The sequence below is a fragment of the Martes martes genome (genome assembly GCF_963455335.1).
Source record: "Martes martes genome assembly, chromosome: 11".
NCBI lineage: Eukaryota > Metazoa > Chordata > Mammalia > Carnivora > Mustelidae > Martes > Martes martes.
This window is the reverse complement of record NC_137899.1, coordinates 80,214,626-80,236,366: the sequence shown is the minus strand read 5'-3', so window position 1 is coordinate 80,236,366 and position 21,741 is coordinate 80,214,626. Positions and strand designations below refer to the sequence as shown.

General features: G+C 39.2%; 1 protein-coding gene across 6 annotated transcripts in view; it reads left to right on the top strand.

Annotated features, from left to right (window-relative positions):
* The window catches only part of CADPS2 (calcium dependent secretion activator 2), a 526,208-nt gene that overhangs the window by 405,413 nt on the left and 99,054 nt on the right, over positions 1–21,741 (top strand). For 5 of the 6 annotated variants that reach the window (XR_013967617.1, XM_080817937.1, XM_080817936.1 and 2 more), the window contains exons 15-16: positions 246–309; positions 3,749–3,872. Coding sequence is in view for 5 of the 6 variants with exons in the window: in XM_080817937.1 (XP_080674063.1) it covers positions 246–309; positions 3,749–3,872 (188 nt within the window). In the remaining variant the exon portion in view is untranslated. Of the gene's footprint in view, positions 1–245; positions 310–3,748; positions 3,873–21,741 lie in introns of those variants that run through there. The other variant, XM_080817939.1, reaches the window with a different exon arrangement.

Sequence of the window (21,741 nt, the reverse complement as noted above, 5' to 3'; positions counted from 1 at the left end):
CTTTCTGAACATACATCATCAAAATTTTAGAACGTTTTCATCACAGTTGATACCCTTACTGCTGAAAGAAACTGAAAGCATGGAACTAAGTAAACTTCTACCTTTAAGATTTTCCCAGATGGGTTGATGCTAGTTTAACCACTTTTCACTGGTCTTCAATAATGCCAAGTAATAGAAGAGGGAATTATTGAGCAGTCTTGGATAGTAAATGTTTGACGTTTTTGTTCCTCCTCTTGTTTTTAAAGATACTGTTTTCCCTTTGGACGACCTGAAGGTGCTCTCAAAGCTACGCTTTCATTACTTGAAAGGGTACGTTTGAACACTACTCTATAAATACTATTTGCACGCGCAGTGGCTGTGTATTTTAGTGACCGAGCCAGGCAGATAGGCTCGTTCCTCGCAAGGAGTGTCTCCTCTGGGGCTGTCCGCTCACATTTTCTCACTTTCTCACCTGCTCCAAACTACATTCCAACTCTCCCTACCTCCTACTTCCTCCTCCCTGCAGCTTTCCTGAAGCCCGCCCCTGCAATCTGAGGCTGACTTGATGGTGTTTTGGTAGTACCCATTTTCCCCACCTCTTTCTTTCCCTCATGAAATAGTCTTTTTTTTTTTTCCAGTTAAGTATAATCATCTGTTTTTCATACTTCACAGTTGTCTTTCATTACTCGCCCCCTCACCCCCCCCGACTTACTTGTCTGTCTACCTTCCCATCTCTCATACCTGTAAAGGTTTATCACTTAACATGCCCAAACGTATCCTTCCTTCCATCCTAAATCAATCTCAGAATCCATTTCAATTTGTGTTACTTTAAATGGATTCATGAATTGTAGAAATTCGTTTTCCCTCAAAAAATAAACAGCACAAGGCTTTCCTATCCATGCTAAAATAATTTATTAATGAAAGTATATTCTCCACTCCTGTTTATGTAACAGACAAGGTTTGAAAGGGAAGTATCATTTTCATTTATTTATAGAACTATTCATATGCTAGTTGGAGCCTAACAGGTAAGTGATGTGGACAATTCCTGTTCCTTATAAACATTAAAAAAAAAAAAAATTCTAAGGATCGTTGAAAGCTCATGCTTTGATTATTCTGGTCTTGATTTTTTTTCTTAAGATGTTTATTTATGTGATAGAGAGCAAGCACAAGTAGGGTGAACAGCAGGGAGAGGGAGAAGCAGACTCCTCGCCAAGCGGGGAGCCCAATGCAGGGCCTGATCCCAGGACCCAGGGATCATGACCTGAGTTGAAGGCAGATGCTTAACAACTGAGCCACCCAGGAGCCCCAACTGGTTCTGATTTATTGACTTCAAAGCACTTGGTCTTGTTTACTTTTCTGCCAATGAAGTCTAGATATATTACATTATTTATTAGCCATGTCTTCTAAAAGCAAAAAGAAAAGACATTTTTCAGTGATTTAAGGACTTGCAAGATGAGGGCGAGAACTGATGACTGTGTACATTGATTGCATCTATCTATCCCCATCTTATCCTTGATTCCTATGCATCGTGTGATAGAACTATTATTGTAGTAGTTACCTGTTGTATTAGATTGTATAATAATAAAACTGCATGTAAACCAGGCTTGTCCAAAGTATTCATTTCATCTAATCCATTGAGGTATCAAGGAAAAGATAAAATCTTTACAGAGAGCTTTACTTTTGGAATGGCATCCCATCCTGGGTACATACTGCAGCCTCTCTGTGTGCTGGTTTCCATGGTAGAGCTTCCCTCCTCCCCCCGCAAGGAACAGCTCATAATAGCATAGATGCCCTCATGCTCTGACAAGTGGCAGGATGAACAGTGACCTTTTATCCAGTTATAGTCACTTATCATGTCTCTTGCTGAACTGAGAGAGAAATGGTAGGGCCATTTCTTCATTTTCACATATCTGTACTTATTGACATCTTAGGAAAACAAAATCTACATGTGAATTCTTCATACTTATTATGCTTTGGAAGAAATGGAGGGGATACAGGAAACAAGCTGTGTCTCCCTTTTTGCTTTCGCCAGCCCATAATCTGTACTTTGCCAGGAAAAGCAGTACAATTCCCCCCAACTCCAAATTAAATATTTTGACCCAGGACTCACCTCTGTAACAGACATATACATTCTAATTTTAACAGCTATTTCTATTATTTAAAAGTGTGTTGGGTGCCTACATGACTCTGTTGGTTAAACATCTGACTCTTGATTTCAGCTCAGGGCATGCTCTCAGGGTTGTGGGATCAAGCCCCACTTTGGGCTCCATATTGGAGCATGGAGCCTGCTTAAGATTCTCTCCCTCATCCCTCTCTCCCCCAATGCCCCCCACCTTGTGCTCATACTCTGAATGAATGAATGAATGAATGCATGTCACCATGGGAAGGCCTAATAGTAAAGTTCCTGGTTCTGTATATGGGACAAAATTAATTTTAAATTTAAACTGTAGTAATGATCACATTAAAAATGATAGTACCTTTAAAAACAAAAATAATAGTACATTAATGCTTGTTTTTTTTTTTTTTTAAACTATGAGCAGAAAGGGTTTTTTGGGTTTTTTTGGTTTTTTGCCTATTAAGAATCTAAGGTGCATTTCTAATTAAAGTGCCAAATATATGTAAATGTGTTAAAGATTTTGAATATGAGACTATGAAGAATAATTGAATTTGATGGCAAGCAAATTTTTAAGTGCTAAAGTTTGCTGTTTTGAAAAGGAAAGCTTGACTAACAAAATTAAAATGTGTTGTGAAGGATCACCAATGCTTAAATGGTTGAGTAAATTTGAGATTGTAAAATCCTTAGTATCAAGGTTGATTGAAAGAGAATGAAATAATAAAGCATGAAATGGATGTTTTTATAATCTTTTGATGAATCTTTAAGTTAAAAGACTAGTGGAATAGTAAGAATACTTGCCGTTCTTGTCTTTTCTATATTCACATTTTGCCTCCTATTTTATAATCTGAATGTAAGTAAAGCCAGAAAAGCTGCATTAACTATACGGAAAGATAGAGGTTAACTAGTGGTATAATCACAACCGACGGTAAGCAGTTTTATCACTGAGAAAGTTTTGAGGAAAATTATCAGTGAATAATTATAAAAGTGCTTAAATACATTATGTTTTGAATTCTGGATGTAATTGTATTTTCCCCTTGGTAATAGTAATACTTCTAATGGAAAATATATATATATATTTAGGAACTCAACAAAAAATAATCTGTTGTTTTTTAATTTCAGAAAGTTTCTGTGTATTTTAACATTTGATATTCCATTCATTTCATGAAAAGATTTTCTCCCCCTCAACAGATGAAGTAATTAAAGTTTAATTGTGAGAATTGGAGATCTTGATTTTTATGTAGTTCAAAAACAGTGCTTATTCTTCATAGCATTTTGTTACTGTTTTCATATATATTGCTCAAAAGATTTAAAGCTCTTAAATTAGGGATGTGCAAGACAAACTTTATTACTTGTCCCAAGGACTATAATCCTGATCTGAAACAGCTGCTCTAATGGTGTCATGGGCCCCTGGAGGAAAAGTGACAGTCATCACACTGAATGGTGGTTTGGCCTATGGGAGGTTTTGATGTGCATAAATGAGGCTTAGACAGGAGGAGCCAAGACTGGAGGATTACGTTCCCGGTTGTGAAGTGCCGACTCATTACTTTCCCCCAGTATTACCTAGGACCCCTTCCTCGTAATAGATCTAGGACAATTTGTGTAATTTGATTGTAGTATCTGTTTTACGCAGTCTCTTTTTCTCCTCCTCTTTAGGTTTTAATGAAAGATATCGCCACTCCCATACCAGCAGAAGAGGTGAAAAAAGTGGTCAGAAAATGTCTCGAGAAAGCGGCCTTGATCAATTACACTAGACTCACAGAATATGCCAAAATAGAAGGTCAGTGCACTGAGCAATTGCCCAAGTGGCAGGGCGAGCCAACAATGCCTATTAACTGAATTTTCTGTGAGAAGTTCTTTCCTTTCCTGAACAAACCTGTACCGTGGCAAAGGGAAATGTCTCATTAAAATCTCAGCTGGTGAACTGAAGAGCTTTTTCCTATTCATTGCTTTAATATGCCTCCTGGGACTCTGCTTGAATGAAAGACCCAGGATTCGTGCTTAAGTTGTCCTTTGTTCTTATTTTGAGTTTTCAAGGAACCAAAAGGTGTTTTCATGGGCTGTATTTTTTGATATTACCGTAAGTATGTCTAACATTTAAACTAGGGGTAGTGTCTTCTTTCCTGATCAGTAACTGTATAGTGTTACATAATTTTATTTTCTGTTCAACACTCTCAGAGAAGGAGGAAACTTGATTATGGTGAGGGCCAAAATAAACTGATAGAAGTCCCTTCAACTTTTCATGGCTTGCAATATATTAATGCACTTGAAAGATTAGACCTCTTGAGAGGACTGCACATTTTTTCTTCTTCCTTCCAGTTGCATTCATTAAGAATGCTGAAATTTAAGGGGCTTAGAAATAACTAGATTGAAATTCGTGGCAAAATCCCCAAATCAGCTTTATTCAACAATCCTTTAAAAATAGGAAGAGCCTCAAATATTTTGCTTTAATTGTCATACAAATGGCTTCTGTAGTACATGTAGCATTAACTTAGGAAAAAAGTTTATAGTGTTAAATACTTAATCTAAAAATAAAAGCAAATCCTCTATTAGAAAAATTTTAGTAACTTTAAAATTGTGCTTAATTATACATTTTTTAATTATTGACATTAGGATAGTTTTATCAAAATTGGGACAATGAAAAAAATTGATTATAATTGGCTATGTTATATCCTTTTTTCTCTCCAAATCTGATCAAGATTTCTAACAAGCATGCAATAATCAACCTCCTGAGTGATTAACAAAAAAGCCATCCTATCACTATAGCAACCAATATTATATCACGAGAGTAACAACATGAAACCTCCTTAGTTACCAGTTTAACATCATTAATTATGATATCACGTTGTGTTAAAGCAAAAGCAATGAATATTAGATCATTTGGGGAAAGTGGAAGATAAACAGATTGGTTTTCACATCTTGAATACTCATTCAAACGATTTTTGCGTTTTGGAATATTATGTGTTGTGAACATGGTTTGAAAGAATCGACACAAAAATAGACATATTAAAACCTTTTCAAATTGGATAAAGGGAAAAAAGTTTGTGCATAACTTGAATAAACACAATACTGTTTTACCTAAATGTTTAAAACTCTATCCAAAAAACCTGGGAGAATCCTTTTGTTCTTAGTGGTCAATTCTAGTTAACATTTTTGACTGTTGTCTTGTCTAAGAATCCTGAAAAGATATGCAGAATATTTCTATTTTCTAGTCATAGTCCATTTTAACATGGGCAAATAAAATTATTTGTCACCACGCTGGGTAGCTTTTTTTAATTAGCTAGGCGCGTTAACACTGGTGCTCAAAAGACATAGCTGTTCTTCTGGATCACACAAAAAAGCAAGTCTGTGTTAGAGAAGAGCCTGTCATAGGACTAAATGGACAGTGGGCAGGGAGTTCTCCCACCTCTTTCCCTTCTGGAGTCATCTGTCTCTTACTTCTAGTTGACTGTGAGAATATTCTAGAAAATGGATCCTAGAAACCTAATTGGGTGGGACTACTGAACAGTCTCCATTAAAAAAAAAATGCATGTTTATTATATGAGAAAACGTCTATGCATTATCTTCCTTTCTTCTAACCCCCTTAAAAATAAATAAATTTAATGTTTATGCTCCGGACCCGACCAAAAACAAACTCTTAAGTTAGAAATACAAAGTGGGCCACTTTTCTTTGCTTGATTGACTGCCTGCATTGTGTGAGCAGCAAGTGTAGAATCTGTTTTTCTCCTAAATTGTCTTTTCTTACGTTTTAGGCCCAGCAGAAAAGGAAGCAGGTAATGAATGTTTGTGCATGCACGTGTCGTGATTTCTGTTGTGGTGGTGTGATGTTTGATAGAGATGAGTAGCTGTCTGCCTTTCAGGGCTCCTGTTAGGCACTTTGGTTAAGTTACTGACAATACTTTGATTTTGTTGGAACTATTATTAATGCTTTGTAGGGAAAGTTCAGGCCATTTATCTCTGTAAAAGGTCAGCGATATTCTTTACATAAATGTAAAGCACAAAACCTGAGGCTGTGTTGATGATACACATTATGTTTGAAGCATGGACACTAATCTTAGTTGGAAGCTGTGGCCAATATTTGGAGGGCTCTTACAACTAGAAAAGAGGACCATCTTTCCTTTATCACTCCTGAAAAATAACAGTAAAAAGCATAAATGCTATTAAATAAGAAGTAAGCCGCTCTTAACTCTCAAAGTTGCTCATGCGAGGAATGAACAGGGGTTCTGAAATCCCAGCCTCGGGCAGTTGCTAGGAAAGCCGTTCTTCTCTGGGTCTCTGAATCTGTAAAGGTTTACTTTTTTCTTATGCCACGTACCACCATTGCAATTAATTTAATTGCATGTGCTGTTACCTGTTTATCCTACCTGTCTCTTCTTGAGCCCCTCGCAGGCAGGGTCCAGCTGGAACAGGTTCACTGTTGGGGCCCAGCACCCAGCCCCGGGCCGCTGACACCACGTAGGCTCTCAGTGCTTTGGAGAGGGACGAGAGCTTAGCTAGTTAGTTCCATCTGCAAACCACAGGGCAAGAGACCACGGATGAACCTGCCTAGTCCAAGTTCCCTTCCCTCTTTCAAACCCTGCATGGAGGGTGGTAGACAAGTTTGGCTTGTTTTTCACTGAAGTCTTCTACTGAAGGGCTCTATTCCTATGTTTCCTAACTTTTTCAGTTGTGTTCCAGTATTTGACCCCAGAAAGCATGAGGCACAAAAAGCTCTGAGCCAGGAGAAGGGGAAAGAACACACTGGCAGTGATCACGGAAGTGCCCTTTAGAGACACACCATCGCCTCTTCTGACAGTGCGTCGTAACAGCCGCTGTCCCGTGCTCTGTGACAAACTTCTTCACAATCTCTCAGGGCATTTCACCCCTCACAATGTTTCTGTTGTAAAGATAGTTTGTATGTAGTTGACCCACAGTAAGTCCAGAGTTGTTAGGGGCTTTCCCACTGATAGAAAGTAAACAAGTAAGCCCGCCGGGACTTGGATTGGGTGTCCTGATCCCCAGCACAGAAGGCTGTGCTCCTTCCCCTGTGAGATGTGAAGGGGTCACAGTGCGCCTTCACGAAGGACGGGCAAAGGCACCCTGTAAAGTTGCACACATTCCCATTAAAGAGAGGAGAGAATGGGAGAGTTGCTGTCTCCCACGTACCTCGCTTCCAGACAGAAACCTTCCCTTCCCACGTATTTGACATTCATACTACTGCTCAACGGTACAGGCTGATGACTCTTGGAGAAACATTTTCCTTAAAATTAAATGCTCGCCGGGGCGCCCGGCTGCCTTGGTCGGTGGAGCGTGGGAGGCTTCATTTTGGGGTTATGAGTATCGAGCCCCATGTTGGGTGTAGAGATTACCTAAAAATCTTTAAAGGGCGCCTGGGTGGTGGAGTCAGCCAAGCGTCCGACTCTTGGTTTCGGCTGGGGTCGTGATTGTTGGGTCACAAGGTAGAGCCCCGGGTCGGGCTCCACGCTCCGTGTACCGCCTGCTTAAAGATCTCTTTCCCTCTGCACGCCACCCCCACCCCCGCCACAACTGCTCGCTTGCTTGCTCTTTCTTTCTCTCAGTGAAATCTTTTTAAAAGAGCTTTAAAATTTTAATATAAAGAACTAGAAAAGAAGGGGAAAAATCAGTGTCGTCTAGGTGATTTAAGTGGATTGAAGGGGAAAGCTAATCTCAGTTGAAGAATCTTCTGAAGTAACAGGAGAGGTTTTGAAGAAACGTAGTTCTCTTTCTTTGGTTGCATTTGGTAGCAAGTTAACAGGGTTACCTAGTAAATGTTCTTGGAGGTACTTTTAAAAGTGACTAAAAATGAGAAAGTCGGTTACATGTGTAAGAGCTCGAATGCTTGATAAGACTTCCAAGCGGTATTCTCTTGGGCATTATGATCCTTTTCTTCAGTCAGTTTGTACCATCTAGAGAGGAGTCGAATTCTGCCCAAGATTTGTCATGATTTTGTCATCTGTTGACTGCCTGTTCCCTCAGAGGCTTTCTTCTTTACTCTGCTTCATTAGCTCCTTAAACAACTCTACAAAACAGACACTTTACAGAAGAGGTAACCGAGACTTCAGAAAAAAGTCAGTAAGCTGCCCAAGGATGTGCCGTTGTTATTCAGTTCGGCTGACGTGGGATTTGCACCCCTGAATCTCCGTGTTCCTGGGTGCCCTGCCTCTGGGGCCGTCTGATTCCAAGTGCTGACCTCAACACCTCAGGCACATCGCAAGGGCCAAGGGGTCACTTTTGCCAAAAGTATAGATATTTATTTAAGAATGGCAAACACTTATTACCAGGAGCCATTTTAAGCACTTTACATGTATCCATTCACCCTTTCCAATAAATATTTCTATTATTGCTTTTCCCAGAAACTGAAGCAGGGAGGTTACTAGCCTTCCGCCCAGAGACAGCTAGGAAGTAGGCAATTACAACACACTATCTACCTGTTGAGCTGTTGTCTTATTTTCCTGAGTCTTCCTCCCTCCCTTTTCTTGGCAACTTGGGTAGTTAAATTTGCACTTCAAGATACGTGGGCATTTGAAAGGAAGTCTGAAACTGTAGGGTCCATAGAATTATAATGAAAGCTATAGATGTAACTTAAAATTTTCTAGTAGTCACATTAAAGAGGTAAAAAAGAAACAGGAGAAATTAATTTTAATAATAGTTCATTTAACCTAATATATCCAGTATTTTTAAAATGTATTCAATATACAAAATTATTAATGGGATATTTTATGTTGGTTTTTCATACATTGTCTTCAAAGTCTGGTGTGTATTTTACTCTGCTAGCACATTTTATAGCCCCATTTCAAGTACTTGTTTACCTGTGGCTGGTGGCTGCTGAATTAATTGGGCAACACAGATCCTATCATAAGGCTAAGAGTTGGACTCGAGAATCTGAATCTTTTTGTCCCTGCCCCCCCCAACACACACAACATACCTCACAGTGTCAGGTGTTGAAAGTGAATTAAAAAAGTGACCCCTCCCCTCCCCCAGCCCGCAGCATCTCCCTCCCTTCCCTACTTTATTTTTCTCTGTGGCTCTTACGATCGAACACATGGTATAGTTCATTCATTCTTCGATTGTACTAGAATGTCGGCTCCACAAGGGCAGGACTTTTTTATTTCAATAACTGCTCTATCTCCTGTGCTGAAAACCGTGCCTGGCACATATTTGGTACTCAATAAATATTTATTGAATAAATGAATGAGTTTATGGCAGAGAGAGATCAGGCTATTTATAGCAGAGAGAACATCTGTAAACTGGCAAACTGGCTTGCAAAAGGTCATTCAAATCAATCACTGAATAATTAACAATATAAAAGCAAAAACTAACCACTTAAAAATAACAAGATTGGAAAAATTAAACCAGAATTTCATGCTCTTATCATGGACTGGGGGAGGGGGCGGGCGGAGACTGAATCTGAATCACAGAACCCAGAGGTTATAGCGAACAATTACATTAGCAATATTTAGCAGTCTAACCTGTTTCAGTTGTTTTTATAATTCAGCGTGATGCTCAGTTGGACTCTTAGTTCTCTTCCATCCTTGGGAATTCTTCACATTCTCCATCTGCAACATAAATTTGCAGAATAAAGGGATTTTACAACTTTGTAACAAATGAAATAAAACAAATGCCCTCTTTCTGAATGCCTTCTTTCCTCAGGAATTCTTTGCATTTGTTTCATGAGAACAGATAGTTCATTTTGAAAACTTAAAATTTCTAGAAGGCATTTTTTTTTTAATTTTAAGAAATGTTTGAGATTTACACTGTTGCAAAATCGCTAGTTTTCTTCCTTGATTTAATTTTATCACTACTGTTTATGTAATGGTAAAATCCTTTTTACAGTATTTATAATATAGGGTTCAAAAGGTACTGAAACTTCATTTTCCTAATTGTGTTTCCTTTTTCTTTTTTTTTTTTTTTTTTTTTTTTTTTTAGTTGTATGCCTTGTTGATGCAAACTAGGTCCTTTTAAAGGAGAATCAATTCCTTAATTCAAGGAATTTCTTACAGACCAGAACAGCAATAATACATCTAATAACAGTCCCTGCTTTCTTCTGAAAACTATGCACCATAAGAGGACTTACGATAAGAGAGAGAGACGGCTCCTAGAGCTTGCCTTGACCTGAGATCTTTTTGTATAGATTTAGGAGCTAGACTTATGGTGAATCTCAAAACATGGAGGTGCCCTAAACAAAAGGTAGCATGGAATGAACAGGCAAAGTCTTTGTACACTGAGGATCTGTCTGGGCCCTTTGGTTGCCAGGTTTCCAGGTCTAACCCCCAAGTGCTCTCATTTTCAAAGTCTCTGTTGAACAGGTAGAGATGCTATCCCAGAGGGCCACACTGCTTGCTTTCTTTGAGAGAAGTTGCACTTTGGCAGTCCTTACGTCATTAGGATGTGTTTGCCATCAGGTGGCATTTTAATTTAGCACTCCATTGTCAGAGTGTAATGATAAATAATAAATAAAATCTGTTGTATAGCAGTGAGTAGATAAAAAACTGCAAAGTGATGAGGATATTTTTTGTTAGTGAATAATTTCTTACTAATATTTTTAGAATGACCCTTTTCTCTCATAAAAGTTGTATGTGTTATAAATTTGATTTAAAATTTTTTTGAGTAGTCTATGTTACAATGAATTCAGGTTACTAAAGTCTAAGTAATAGACCTGCAATTGAGCACTCCCATTAGAATTGATGATACTTGGATGGAGGTAATTTGCATATTGGAAGAAACAGACCTCTCAGCTTAAAAACTAGAAGGCAAAATGGAAGATTTAAAGAATTTCTTTGTAGCCTTTTTGGACAGTTTTGCTTGGACAGTGGGACTTTGGCATGAAAGTAAAACTTCTACGACCATTTCTGCTTCTAAGTCACCTGATGATTTAGAGACAAATTGATAAATGTAATTTCTGGCTGTGAGAGAGAATGACTTATTGTTATCTTTAAATTTTTTTAGAAAATCATAACTCTATAAAGGGCTTTTAGTTTATAAAACAATATGTGTATATTGGGGTGCCTCGGTGGCTCGTTTGTTAACCCACCATCTTCAGCTCAGGTCATGATCTCAGGGTCCTGGGATTAGAGCCCTGCATCAGGCTCCCTGCTTAGTGGGGAGCCTTTTTCCCCATCTCCCACTCCCCATGCTTGTGTTCCCTCTCTAACTCATTCTCTCTGTCAAATAAATAAATAAAACCATTAAAGAAAAAAAAACCCATAATGGGTATATAGAGTAAAAACTTGTTGCTTGAGCTGCATCATCTGGATAGGGATCAAATTAAAATTTATTTTTGTCCTATATGCAAAGAAAAACTGGCTATCTTTCAGATGATCAATGGATGCTTTAGATTACCTAAGAAGATAATTTTTTTGCTGACAGCCATAAATTAATTTTATTCCATCATCCAACATGCAATTGAAATGTTCATTTTAAACTATCTTTTTCTCATCAATATATTGAGTTAAATGTCTTTAACACCACTCCTTTGCTACACCAGTAGCCTTAGTTTATATAATGTATATACCAGAGAGTATTACAACCATATGCTCTTTTATGTACTCTGTGAGTGATAGGAATTTGCTCTGGCCATTTCCACAGCTGATCTGGAATGAATGAGCAATTGTAATATGTTTGTTTGCTTCGGCTCTTTTCCTCACCACCTCACACAAGATGGCAAGCCCACACTGTATAATTTGTGTTCACAGCAATTAGTTAGCTCATGATAATGTTGACAGATTAATTCCTATGAATCAGGAGATGTTGTAGGACATAATAAATAGGAGTTGCAGGGTCTATTGACTAGAAGAGGCAAAGGAAGACATTGGCTTCCATCCGACCGGGCTTTGGAGCTGTGTGTGTACCTTCAGTTAGCTCAATGCAGACTTCAGACGCGGAAAGTGTGTTGTGCAGGTGTACATTCGCTCTCTGCACACACGGGTAACCAATGACAGGACAAGTCAAGTGAGGCCATAGGAGCGCCCGGGATATCAGTGGCAGAATGATGGTAATGCTGGGAACGCTCCCGGGGCCACTGCACTCTCTACCCTCAGCTCTAGTGACCAAAGGACGAGGAGGAGTCTCAGCTCCAGACAAACCGTGGAGACGTTTAAGGACGCTGAGTGCCCTCACCTCTGAAATTGGTTCTAAATCTGCATTTCATTACCATCCTTCCTGATTTATCTGAGTTTAATTGTGAGGAGTCATCAGTATTTGTCACTCGATTAAAAACAGCTGCTGACAACACTTTGCTGCTGCCTCTGGTTTGGGCTTTCCATACCTCACGTCGGCGTTAACATTGCCAGCACTGGATGACTCACCGTTCTTCTGCCGAGGTGCTCTGTGACCTCAAGCAGTGCCACCTTTCCTTGACTCACAGTCTCTGTCATGAGTCGTCCGCCCTTTCCTTCTTTATTTTTGTAATATGAGTTACAATAGATGAAGACCGTCTCCATCAGGCATGGTCATAGCTAGTCCCATATTCAAAATGAACCTGGATACAATCTTGATTGATGTTCTCTTTCCAAATCCAGCTCTCACAGGAACTTGATCTTAGGTACTTTAGATCTTGATCTTAAATAAGTTTAGGGCATTCAAGAGCAGTCCCTTCCTTTCCACCTTGGAAACAGAGGAAGCCTCAGCTCTGTAGCTCTGCACCTACAAACTTTTCAGCATCCCCACTTACCTATGTCTCCTGTTCTCCAGCATCAAGGGATGAGGTATCTTCTTCAAGGCTGACTCATCCATCTGTGATACTGATCTCAACTGCACCTACTCCTTTCTGGATGGAATTTACTTTATCGTGTATCTCTTTCTCCTGTCCCTCCATCTTTCTACATATCTCCTTTCCATCTATAACCTTGGTGTCTCCCTAAATAAAGCTGCCTTACCCTGACCTCTCCACTGCCTTCCCTCTGCCATCCAAAGAGCAGCTTTTTTATTTCCCTCACCTTCACTGTGCTCACCTGCCCAAAGGAGTTTGGTTTCCAGTCTCACCAGTCTGTCTCATGGGGAGTTACACTAGCTAGGAGTATACCTGAGCAGAGTGAATGGGGCATTGCCTTGAGACAATCAATTTCTTTTCTTTTGCCTTTGGAGTTGGTACCAGGGGCTGGTATCTGTGGCATTATCAAGACTGGGCCCAGCTGTGCTGTCATGAGATGAAAACTAGAAAGGGCCAAGCTACTCTCAGGCAGTCACGCCTTCCCTCCTCTGCATCCCAACCTCTAGCCTAGTGAATTACAACCTAAGGGGACTCTTGGTCAAGTGCTGCAGCTTTGAATCTGACAGATTAACAATGAATCCCTATCCTTAGGAGTTGCCGAATGGGTTAGTAGCAAAAGGGAATTATCCATATTGGTTCTGTGCTCTGGGATCCTGTGCTCCAGTGCTAAAGTTTCTCTGTCCTCAAAGGACACAGGCAAGCTCCCGCCCACCATCTCATCCTGAGTTTCTCCAAATGGCCATGAGCTCTCAGGTCAAAATAATTAGACTCCTGAGGAGTACAGCTCTTATAAAAGACCGATGGTATCTATCATCTAGAACTTATTATACTTAGGAGTGAAAGTTTAAATTAAGCATAATACATATATTCATGGACATGTAGGAAGAGTCTAGCAATATGATGCAGGGACCAGAAGTCGTGAAAAACCAAATGGAAATATTAGGTATGAAAGTAATAAATGGTTGTAAGAAACATTGGATACAGGATGAATACAGCTGAAGAACTTATTAGTCACCTGGGAGATCAGAGTGAAGGCAGCAGGAAAGGCAAAAAGGTGTAGACAATGTAAAAGGGAAGCTAAGTGATGTGGAGAATAGAAACAGTAAGATCGCCTTTCATCAGCGTAAGAAAAAAATTCAGGTAAATAGAGTATGAAAGAAAAATAACAAGAGATATAAGATGTAGAAAATAATGGAAGAGTACTATGAACAAAGACAAAAATCGAGAATTTAGATGAAATTGATACATTTCTTGAAAAACTGTGTCAGTGTGATCAACACAAGAAATGAAACTCAGGCCAATCGGTTTTAAAGAAATTAAAATAGTTGTCAGAACCCTGCCATTCTGAAATCCGTAAACCTGGTTGGTTTTGGAGGTGAGTTCTACCAAATTTTTAAGGAACAGATCCTATCCAAAATAAGTTCAATGAAATGAAAAATGAGTGAAAGCTGTCCAGTTCATTTCATGAAGCAAATACAATCTTAATTCCCAAACCTGATAAAGGGAGTTGAACAAAGGAAGATTAATATAAGCCCATTTCATTGTGAGCATATATGCAAAATCACTAAGTGAAAGTTCACAAAAATCCAACAGTGTATTGGGAAAATAATCAATGGGGTTTATCCCAGGAATATAAAAGGGGTTCAACATCAGGAAACTAACAAACTAAATGCAAAACTCGTATCTCAAGAGATGTTAAAAAAAAAAAGTACGTGAAACAGTTCATTCCTAATATGATTAAAAATTACATTATTAGCATCCCAGAATTCCTTAACTTTATTAAGCCCATATAGAAAAAAAACCTAAAGCAAATATTTTACATAATGAAGAAAGTTTAGAGGCATTCCCACTAGGATTAGGGATGAGTACTTACAGAATCATTGCCACAACACTGAGAGTCTTGGACAACATTAAAGAAATGAACAAAGTGAATCCAAAGAATGGGAAGAGGAGATAAAGCTATCATTGCAGATAGAAGGAAAAAAAAAGGCCATCATTGCAGATGAAATGATCATCTCTCTAGAAAATCCAACAGGATCTACAAAGGACCTTTTTTTTTTAAATGATTTATTTATTTATTTATTTATTTATTTGACAGACAGAGATCACAAGTAGGCAGAGAGGCAGGCAGAGAGGGAGGGGGAAGCAGGCTCCCTGTTGAGCAGAGAGCCTGATATGGGGCTTGATTCTAGGACCCCAAGATCATGACCTGAGCCGAAGGCAGAGGCTTAACCCACTGAACCACCCAGGCGCCCCTACATAGAACCTTTTAGGTAAGAGTTTGGTAAGGTTGCCGGATGTAAAGTCAACCTGCTAAAATTAATACCCTTTCTCTACACTAGTGGTTCTCAAATGTTCGGTCTCACAAACTAGTACACTCTAAAGATTCAGATCCCAAAGAACTGTTCTTTAGATGGATTGTTCCTACCAATATTTATTATAATAGAAGTAAAACTGAGAAATTTATGAAATATTAATGTTTATAAATAACAATAGGAAACTCTTTACCTGTCAACATAAATCGCCTTTGGAAAAAAATATTCTTTGGTTGTCTTAGTAAAAAACAGTCAGATCCTCATAAGTGCTTCTTGCATTGAGTCTGCTGCAATATATTATCTTGGTTGATATATAGTTCTAAGAAATCTGGCCTCATGCTGATATGTAGTTTTAAAGGGAGGAGTATTTTAATAGACTTTTTTAGGCAATTGTGGGTTTTCCTCTGTGATATTATACCAAAGCTTGGCAGGTGGTAATTTCTTACAGGTTAGTTGCAATGCAGAATCTGAAAGCTTATCAGTGAATTTTTCATACTATTCAATCCAGTTGGTTTATCATCTACTTTGAATAGATCTTTTGCCATGCATGATTTTTTAACACAATGAAGTAATCATTTGGAAATTATTGGTCCGCTGAGTTAAGATCTTCTTTTTTTTTTTTTAAGATTTTATTTATTTATTTGAGAGAGAGAGAGTGAGAGAGCATGAGAGGGGAGGTCAGAGGGAGAGGCAGACTCCCCATGGAGATGGGAGCCCGATGTGGGACTCGATCCCAGGACTCTGGGATCATGACCTGAGCTGAAGGCAGTCGCTTAACCAACTGAGCCACCCAGGCGCCCCAGATCTTCTTCTTAGTGTTAGTATATCAAAAAGTCATCCTTATTAATATCACCTGCGTCATCAGACTCAAAGTCTTGGGAGGCTGTCAAGTTCATGACAGATAGAAGTTTTCTAAAATTCTAGTTTTCTTTGAAAACTTTAATTTTATAATTACAACAAATACTGGTTTTTTAAGCAACAGGTTGATTTCATTTTTTCAGAAAGTGTCTGCCAAATATCCCCAAGTCTAAATAAGCACACTTTGTCCATCAATAGTCTTTTCAACTAGAAATGGTTCTCTGAAAAGAACAGTGCCCCCCCCAAACAATCACACACTTTTCCTTTAGATGATCATTACACTTCAGTATGTAGTCATGCTTTGTGCAAAGTTTTCATTTTGTCAGTTATTTAAAAATGTATACTCAAGGGCAGAGATTCAACAAAGCTTGTTTTACTGTTTTATCAAGGACTTTTGTATAGAAAACTGGCTCTTTTCTGGTGTGCGTGGGGGTAAAGAACCCAGCAATGAGTAGAGTTTAGCACCACGGCCTTGGTTCGTGCTGATATAACAGTCATTTTACCTGCCGTTGCTTTTGTACCATCACTGTAAATATCAACAGAGCCAAAAAGACAAAAAACAATCTCAGTATTATAAAAATAATTTTGACCTCACGGATCTCTGAAAAGTCCTGAGGATCCCCACTGGTCCATGGACCACAGTCAGAGAACCACTGCTCCACACCATAGATCAACTAGCTAAAAAATATAAACAAAAAGTGTCTTTTACAGTAACCAAACTACAAGGCAACCAGGAATTGAGTTTGCCAAAAGCATGTAAAATTTCCTAGATCTCTAAAGAAACATTTGAAAATCAAAGGTTATAGAGAGCAATCTAAGTAGATACAAGGCGGGGCACCTAGGTGGTCTAGTAGGTTAAGCAACCAACTCTTGGTTTCAGCTCAGGTCCTGACCTCAGGGTTATGAGATTGAGCCCTTGGTCAGGGCTCTGTGCTCAGTGTGGACCCTGCTTAAGAGTCTCTTTCCCTTGTCCCTGCTCCCTCCCCTCCATCCCTACTCACACTTGCTATCTCTCTCTCTCTCTTTCTCTCTCTCTCTCTCAAATCTTAAAAAAAAATCAATATAAGATGGTTCCTGCCCTAAGAGGGATGACTTGATAGCCTAATATATAAGCTCACTCCCAAATTAATCTATAATTCACTGCAGTGTCGCATCAGAATTCCAGAGTTTTGTTTTGTTTTGTTTTTAAGAACATGACATTTAAATGGAAGAATAGAGGATATTGAATAAGTCAACTTTAAGGAAAAAAAGTTGAAGACTTGCCTTGTCCTGACACTAAGATTACAAAACCTTCACCAAAGCCTGTGAGGAAGAACGTAGACTCATGTACAAATGGGAAAAGCCTGCTATGCTTCATCCGTGATAAAGTGGGAACATAAGTCAGTGGGGAAAGGATGGGCTGTTTCAGAGATGACGTTAGAAAGAAGGGCTTACTGGGGCGCCTGGGCGGTGCAGTGGGTTAAGAGCCTGACTTTGGTTTTGGCCTAGGCTATGAAATCGGGCTTGGGAGGGAGCGCCACAGGGGGCTCAGCACTGAGATGGGAGTCGCCTTGAGACTCTGTCTCTCTCTGCCTCTCCCTCTGCCCTTCCCCACTGCACGTGTGTGTGCACATGCTCTCTCCCTAAAGATCTTTTTTAATTTTTTTAAAATTTTTTTTAAGATTTTATTTATTTGACAGGCAGAGATCACAAGTAGGCAGAGAGGCAGGCAGAGAGAGGGGGAGGCAGGCTCCCCCCTGAGCAGAGAGCCCGATGTGGGGCTCAATCCCAGGAGCCTAGGCTCGTGACCCAAGGTGAAGGCAGAGGCTTTAACCCACTGAGCCACCCAGGTGCCCCTAAAGATCTTTTTTTTAAAAAGGACTTCTGCATAGAAAAAAACTAAATCATTCTTTGACAGAAACATGGTCTCCAGAGTGATCAGAAACTTCAGTGTAATGAAGTAAATGTCAACCACTATGGATTTAGTATTTCTCTTTATGGTAACTATCCCCAACTAATGTTTTTACCTTTTCATTTTCTGTGCTGATTTTCAAAGCTTATCTGATACCTATTTGAGTTGAAGCAAAATTGCTTTAACTTTCTTATAAAACATAACATGTTCCATTTTAGTCACTTCATTTTCTACATAGAATTGTCAGCTAACCATCTATGCTTGAAAAAAAATTCTTAGTCCCCTCTGAAGTGATGCCTTGAAAGCTCCAAGAATCCTATTGATTCACAGTTGCAAGAGGAAAAGATTCGTAAAATAATATAAGGTAACCACACAAAAGAGTGCATCAGGAGTTAGTTAATTGAATATATCCCAGATTCCCCAGGATCTGGAAAAATCTATTCTTCCAAATCTTTTCTTCCGTGAATATTTGTCTTCTGTAGGAATTCTTAGCGAGAACATAAGCACCTCCTGAGAAAACAAAGCATTTATGTAATGTCTCCTTTGTCGTGCCCCTGACTGGGAATTATTCCCTCAGCCGTGATCTGTCGCACTCTGAATGGCTCTTGCTACAATCTTGTCTCCTTCCTCTGAAGATGCATAGAAATCTCATTACAAGCGTTCAACACCTGTTCTCTGAAAGGTCTCAGAAAGGATGTCAGTTTACTCCGCTCACTTGACAATGTGTCATGTATTTGTGGTGTGTGTGTGTGTGTGGTTTTTTTTTTTTTTTTTACTTGTATATGGAATGCGATGCACAGATAAATGCAGTCTTGACATGGCAAGTTTTCTTTCTTTCATGAGCAATATGGGTAGAATTTATCATCCTCCATATCCAGAGTTTGAAACCAACTGGTTGGTGACCTTTTCATTTATTTACTAACATGTGTCGGCAGGTAAAACCAAGTGACCTGGACCGGTGTGGCTTGTGCAGCACCTTGTTAATCTGAGTACTTTAGATGTATTCAAAAGTCTTTTCCAATTGGACAAAACCAAACTAATGCAAACTGACAGATTTCGCTTCTTTATTTCTCCACAGAGTTTGTAAGGACTCACAGCCTGGACAGATGAGAGTTCATTACTTATGGGTCCATAACTAAGTGGCCATATAGCTTCAAGCACTAAATTAAAAGGCCTGATCAGTGTTTGGAATGTCAGATTTTTTTTTTTAATTTCGGAAAAATGAACCTGTAAAATATCCCTGAGGTATGTTGGTTACACACATGTAATAGTGGCCAGCAAACCCAGGATGTTAAAACTGTAGAAATATTCAAGATATCACTAAGCCCAGCCCTCCTCTCTACACCTAGTCTTTACACCTGTCCAACTGGGAGACATTGTCCAAATCTACGCATCAAATATCACTACTGGGATGCCTGGGTGGCTCAGTGGGTTAAGCCTCTGCCTTCAGCTCAGGTCATGGTACCAGGGTCCTGGGATCGAGCCCCGCATCGGGCTCTCTGCTCAGCAGGGGGCCTGCTTCCCTTCCTCTCTCTGCCTGCCTCTCTGCCTACTTGTGATCTCTCTCTCTCTATCAAATAAATAAATAAAATCTTTTTTAAAAAATTAATTTTTTAAAAAAATCACTACTAACACATCACTTGGCTGCCCTAACACATCTTTTTCCATGTCAAAGGAAACAGAGGTACATATAGACAGCAAGATCTTGAACTCATTTCTTAGCACCCAAGGTTACAAATCCTTTCAAAGTGTATCTTTCTATTATTTTCTTTCATTCTCCTTCAGCTTGTCCCCCAGCTGGGCAGCCTCTGTAGTCCCATTCACCCTCCTATTGCCCATGTCCTCACACCTTCATCCCCACCTCCTCATGGGATCCTGCCTTGCCTGACTCCCATTGTTTATGGCAGACCTTCTCCTTAAGAACGAAAGAGAGTTTAAGGGGCAGGTGGAGAATGGGCCTGTGGAGGTGTGATGGTACTTCTTTGATGCATGAATATTACAAATGGCCATGGAAAGGCTGTTCTAAGTAAATGTAGTTTGAAGACAAGAAGAACTAGGCATGAAATTTAAGATGCTATAGACCTTAATTATATTATAATTTAGTATTGGCCTGGTAGTCACTATAACCGAGATGATTCTGAGGGTTTTCAATTCCTGAATCAGAATTATATTGAGAGGAAATATACAATGTATGTATAAAGAACAGTAATATCAAGTAATAACAAGTAATATCAAATAATATATAACAGTAATATCAAGGAGACCATCTGTCAGTTTCAGCTGCCAAATATGTATCTGTGTGAGGTGTGTGTGTGTATTTATATGTGAATGATATATAGGATATATCGATATATATCAGGGCTAAAGACCAGTCTTTGGGAAAACCCCTGTTATACAATTAGCAGGTAGAATTGCCAGTGGAAAATGTTTATGCTCTCATTAGAATCCTGTGGCATATATTCCAGCCAGAGCCAAGCAGAGTTAGCTAAATATCCACTGGAGAGAGTTTTCTTCTCTTCCAAGCCTTCATAGTCCTTGCAGCCAGCAACACTATAATGACTTTTTTTTCCTGTGAGATCTTGGATCTTCCTGCTTCACAACCTTGAGAGCCAGGGTCTCAGGAGTTAAAAGGACAACTTTAATGAAACTCAAACCAAGCTGTCTGTGTTTCTCCACTCATAAAATTATATAAAAGCCTGTGACAACTGTTAAACTACATATTAAAGCCTACTGATGTTTCTCTAATTCCATCACCAACATTCCTTATTTTAAGATCTTAAGAGAAGACTATGTCTCCATATTCCTTCTGAAGAAAGTCTCACAAAATATCACTGACATCTACCTCATGTATGTATCTGGCTTTTTATGGCCCATCATCACTCCTGGATCTCCCATGTTCTTGGCTTCTACAGATTATTCAATTTGGGTCCAATCTGGCTGCTATTGGCCTATTTACCCCAGTGGCCAATTCTCCTTTGTTCCACAGTTGACCATTTGCTTAAATATGAATTTATTGGTGGGCAAGATAATCCAGATAAAGTAGATAATGTGACCATCACCACAGGACAATTATTCCAAAGTACTACATCATAAGCCTGGTTAATTCCAAAGGGGTATTAACTGGAACTTTGTTTTTAATGACAGGGTCATTCAATGAGCTGGTCCCAAAGGGGTGTGGGAATTAGCAGGCCACAGACCTATTTGTTTCCAAACATCTGCGGTATTAGTATTCTCACGGATCTTAAACCGTTGTAGGGGGGCCATGACATCTAGATATTTTCGTCCATACAGAATTGTTCAAATATGGATACTATCCTGTCTGGAATAACATTACAGAAAAGTAAAACGTGTTCAGATTCTATAGGAAAAAGTCACCTTTTTCTCCTAAAACGAAGTATATATAATGATGTAGCTTGATTTCAGGGAAAGGAGGAAATAACCTGAAGTTTCAACAGGTCGCCTTTGTATGTAAGTTCTTTTTCCATAAACACTAGTAGTTCTCAAAGTGCATACCCGAGACAAGCATCATTGGCATTTCCCTGGAACTTGTTAGAAAGGTGAGTTCTTGGGTCCCAACAAGAGCTCCTGATCTGAAACTCTGAGAGTGATGCCAGGCAATCTGTGCTTTAACAAGCTTTCTGGGAGGTTCTGGTGCCTACTGGAGTTGAGAACCACAAATCTATTGGGAATTATATGTATTCCATTCATTGATTAAAGGAATATATATTCCAGCACTCAGAGAACTACGCTCACATTTAGGTTGCATTCAGACCAGGAACGGGTCAATGTGAGGTTATGTTCTTGTATTAATTGACAGTATCAAGTCTTGGGGAGTCGGGTATTGGGGAAGCTGGAGTCTGGTTGGCCCTGAAGATTT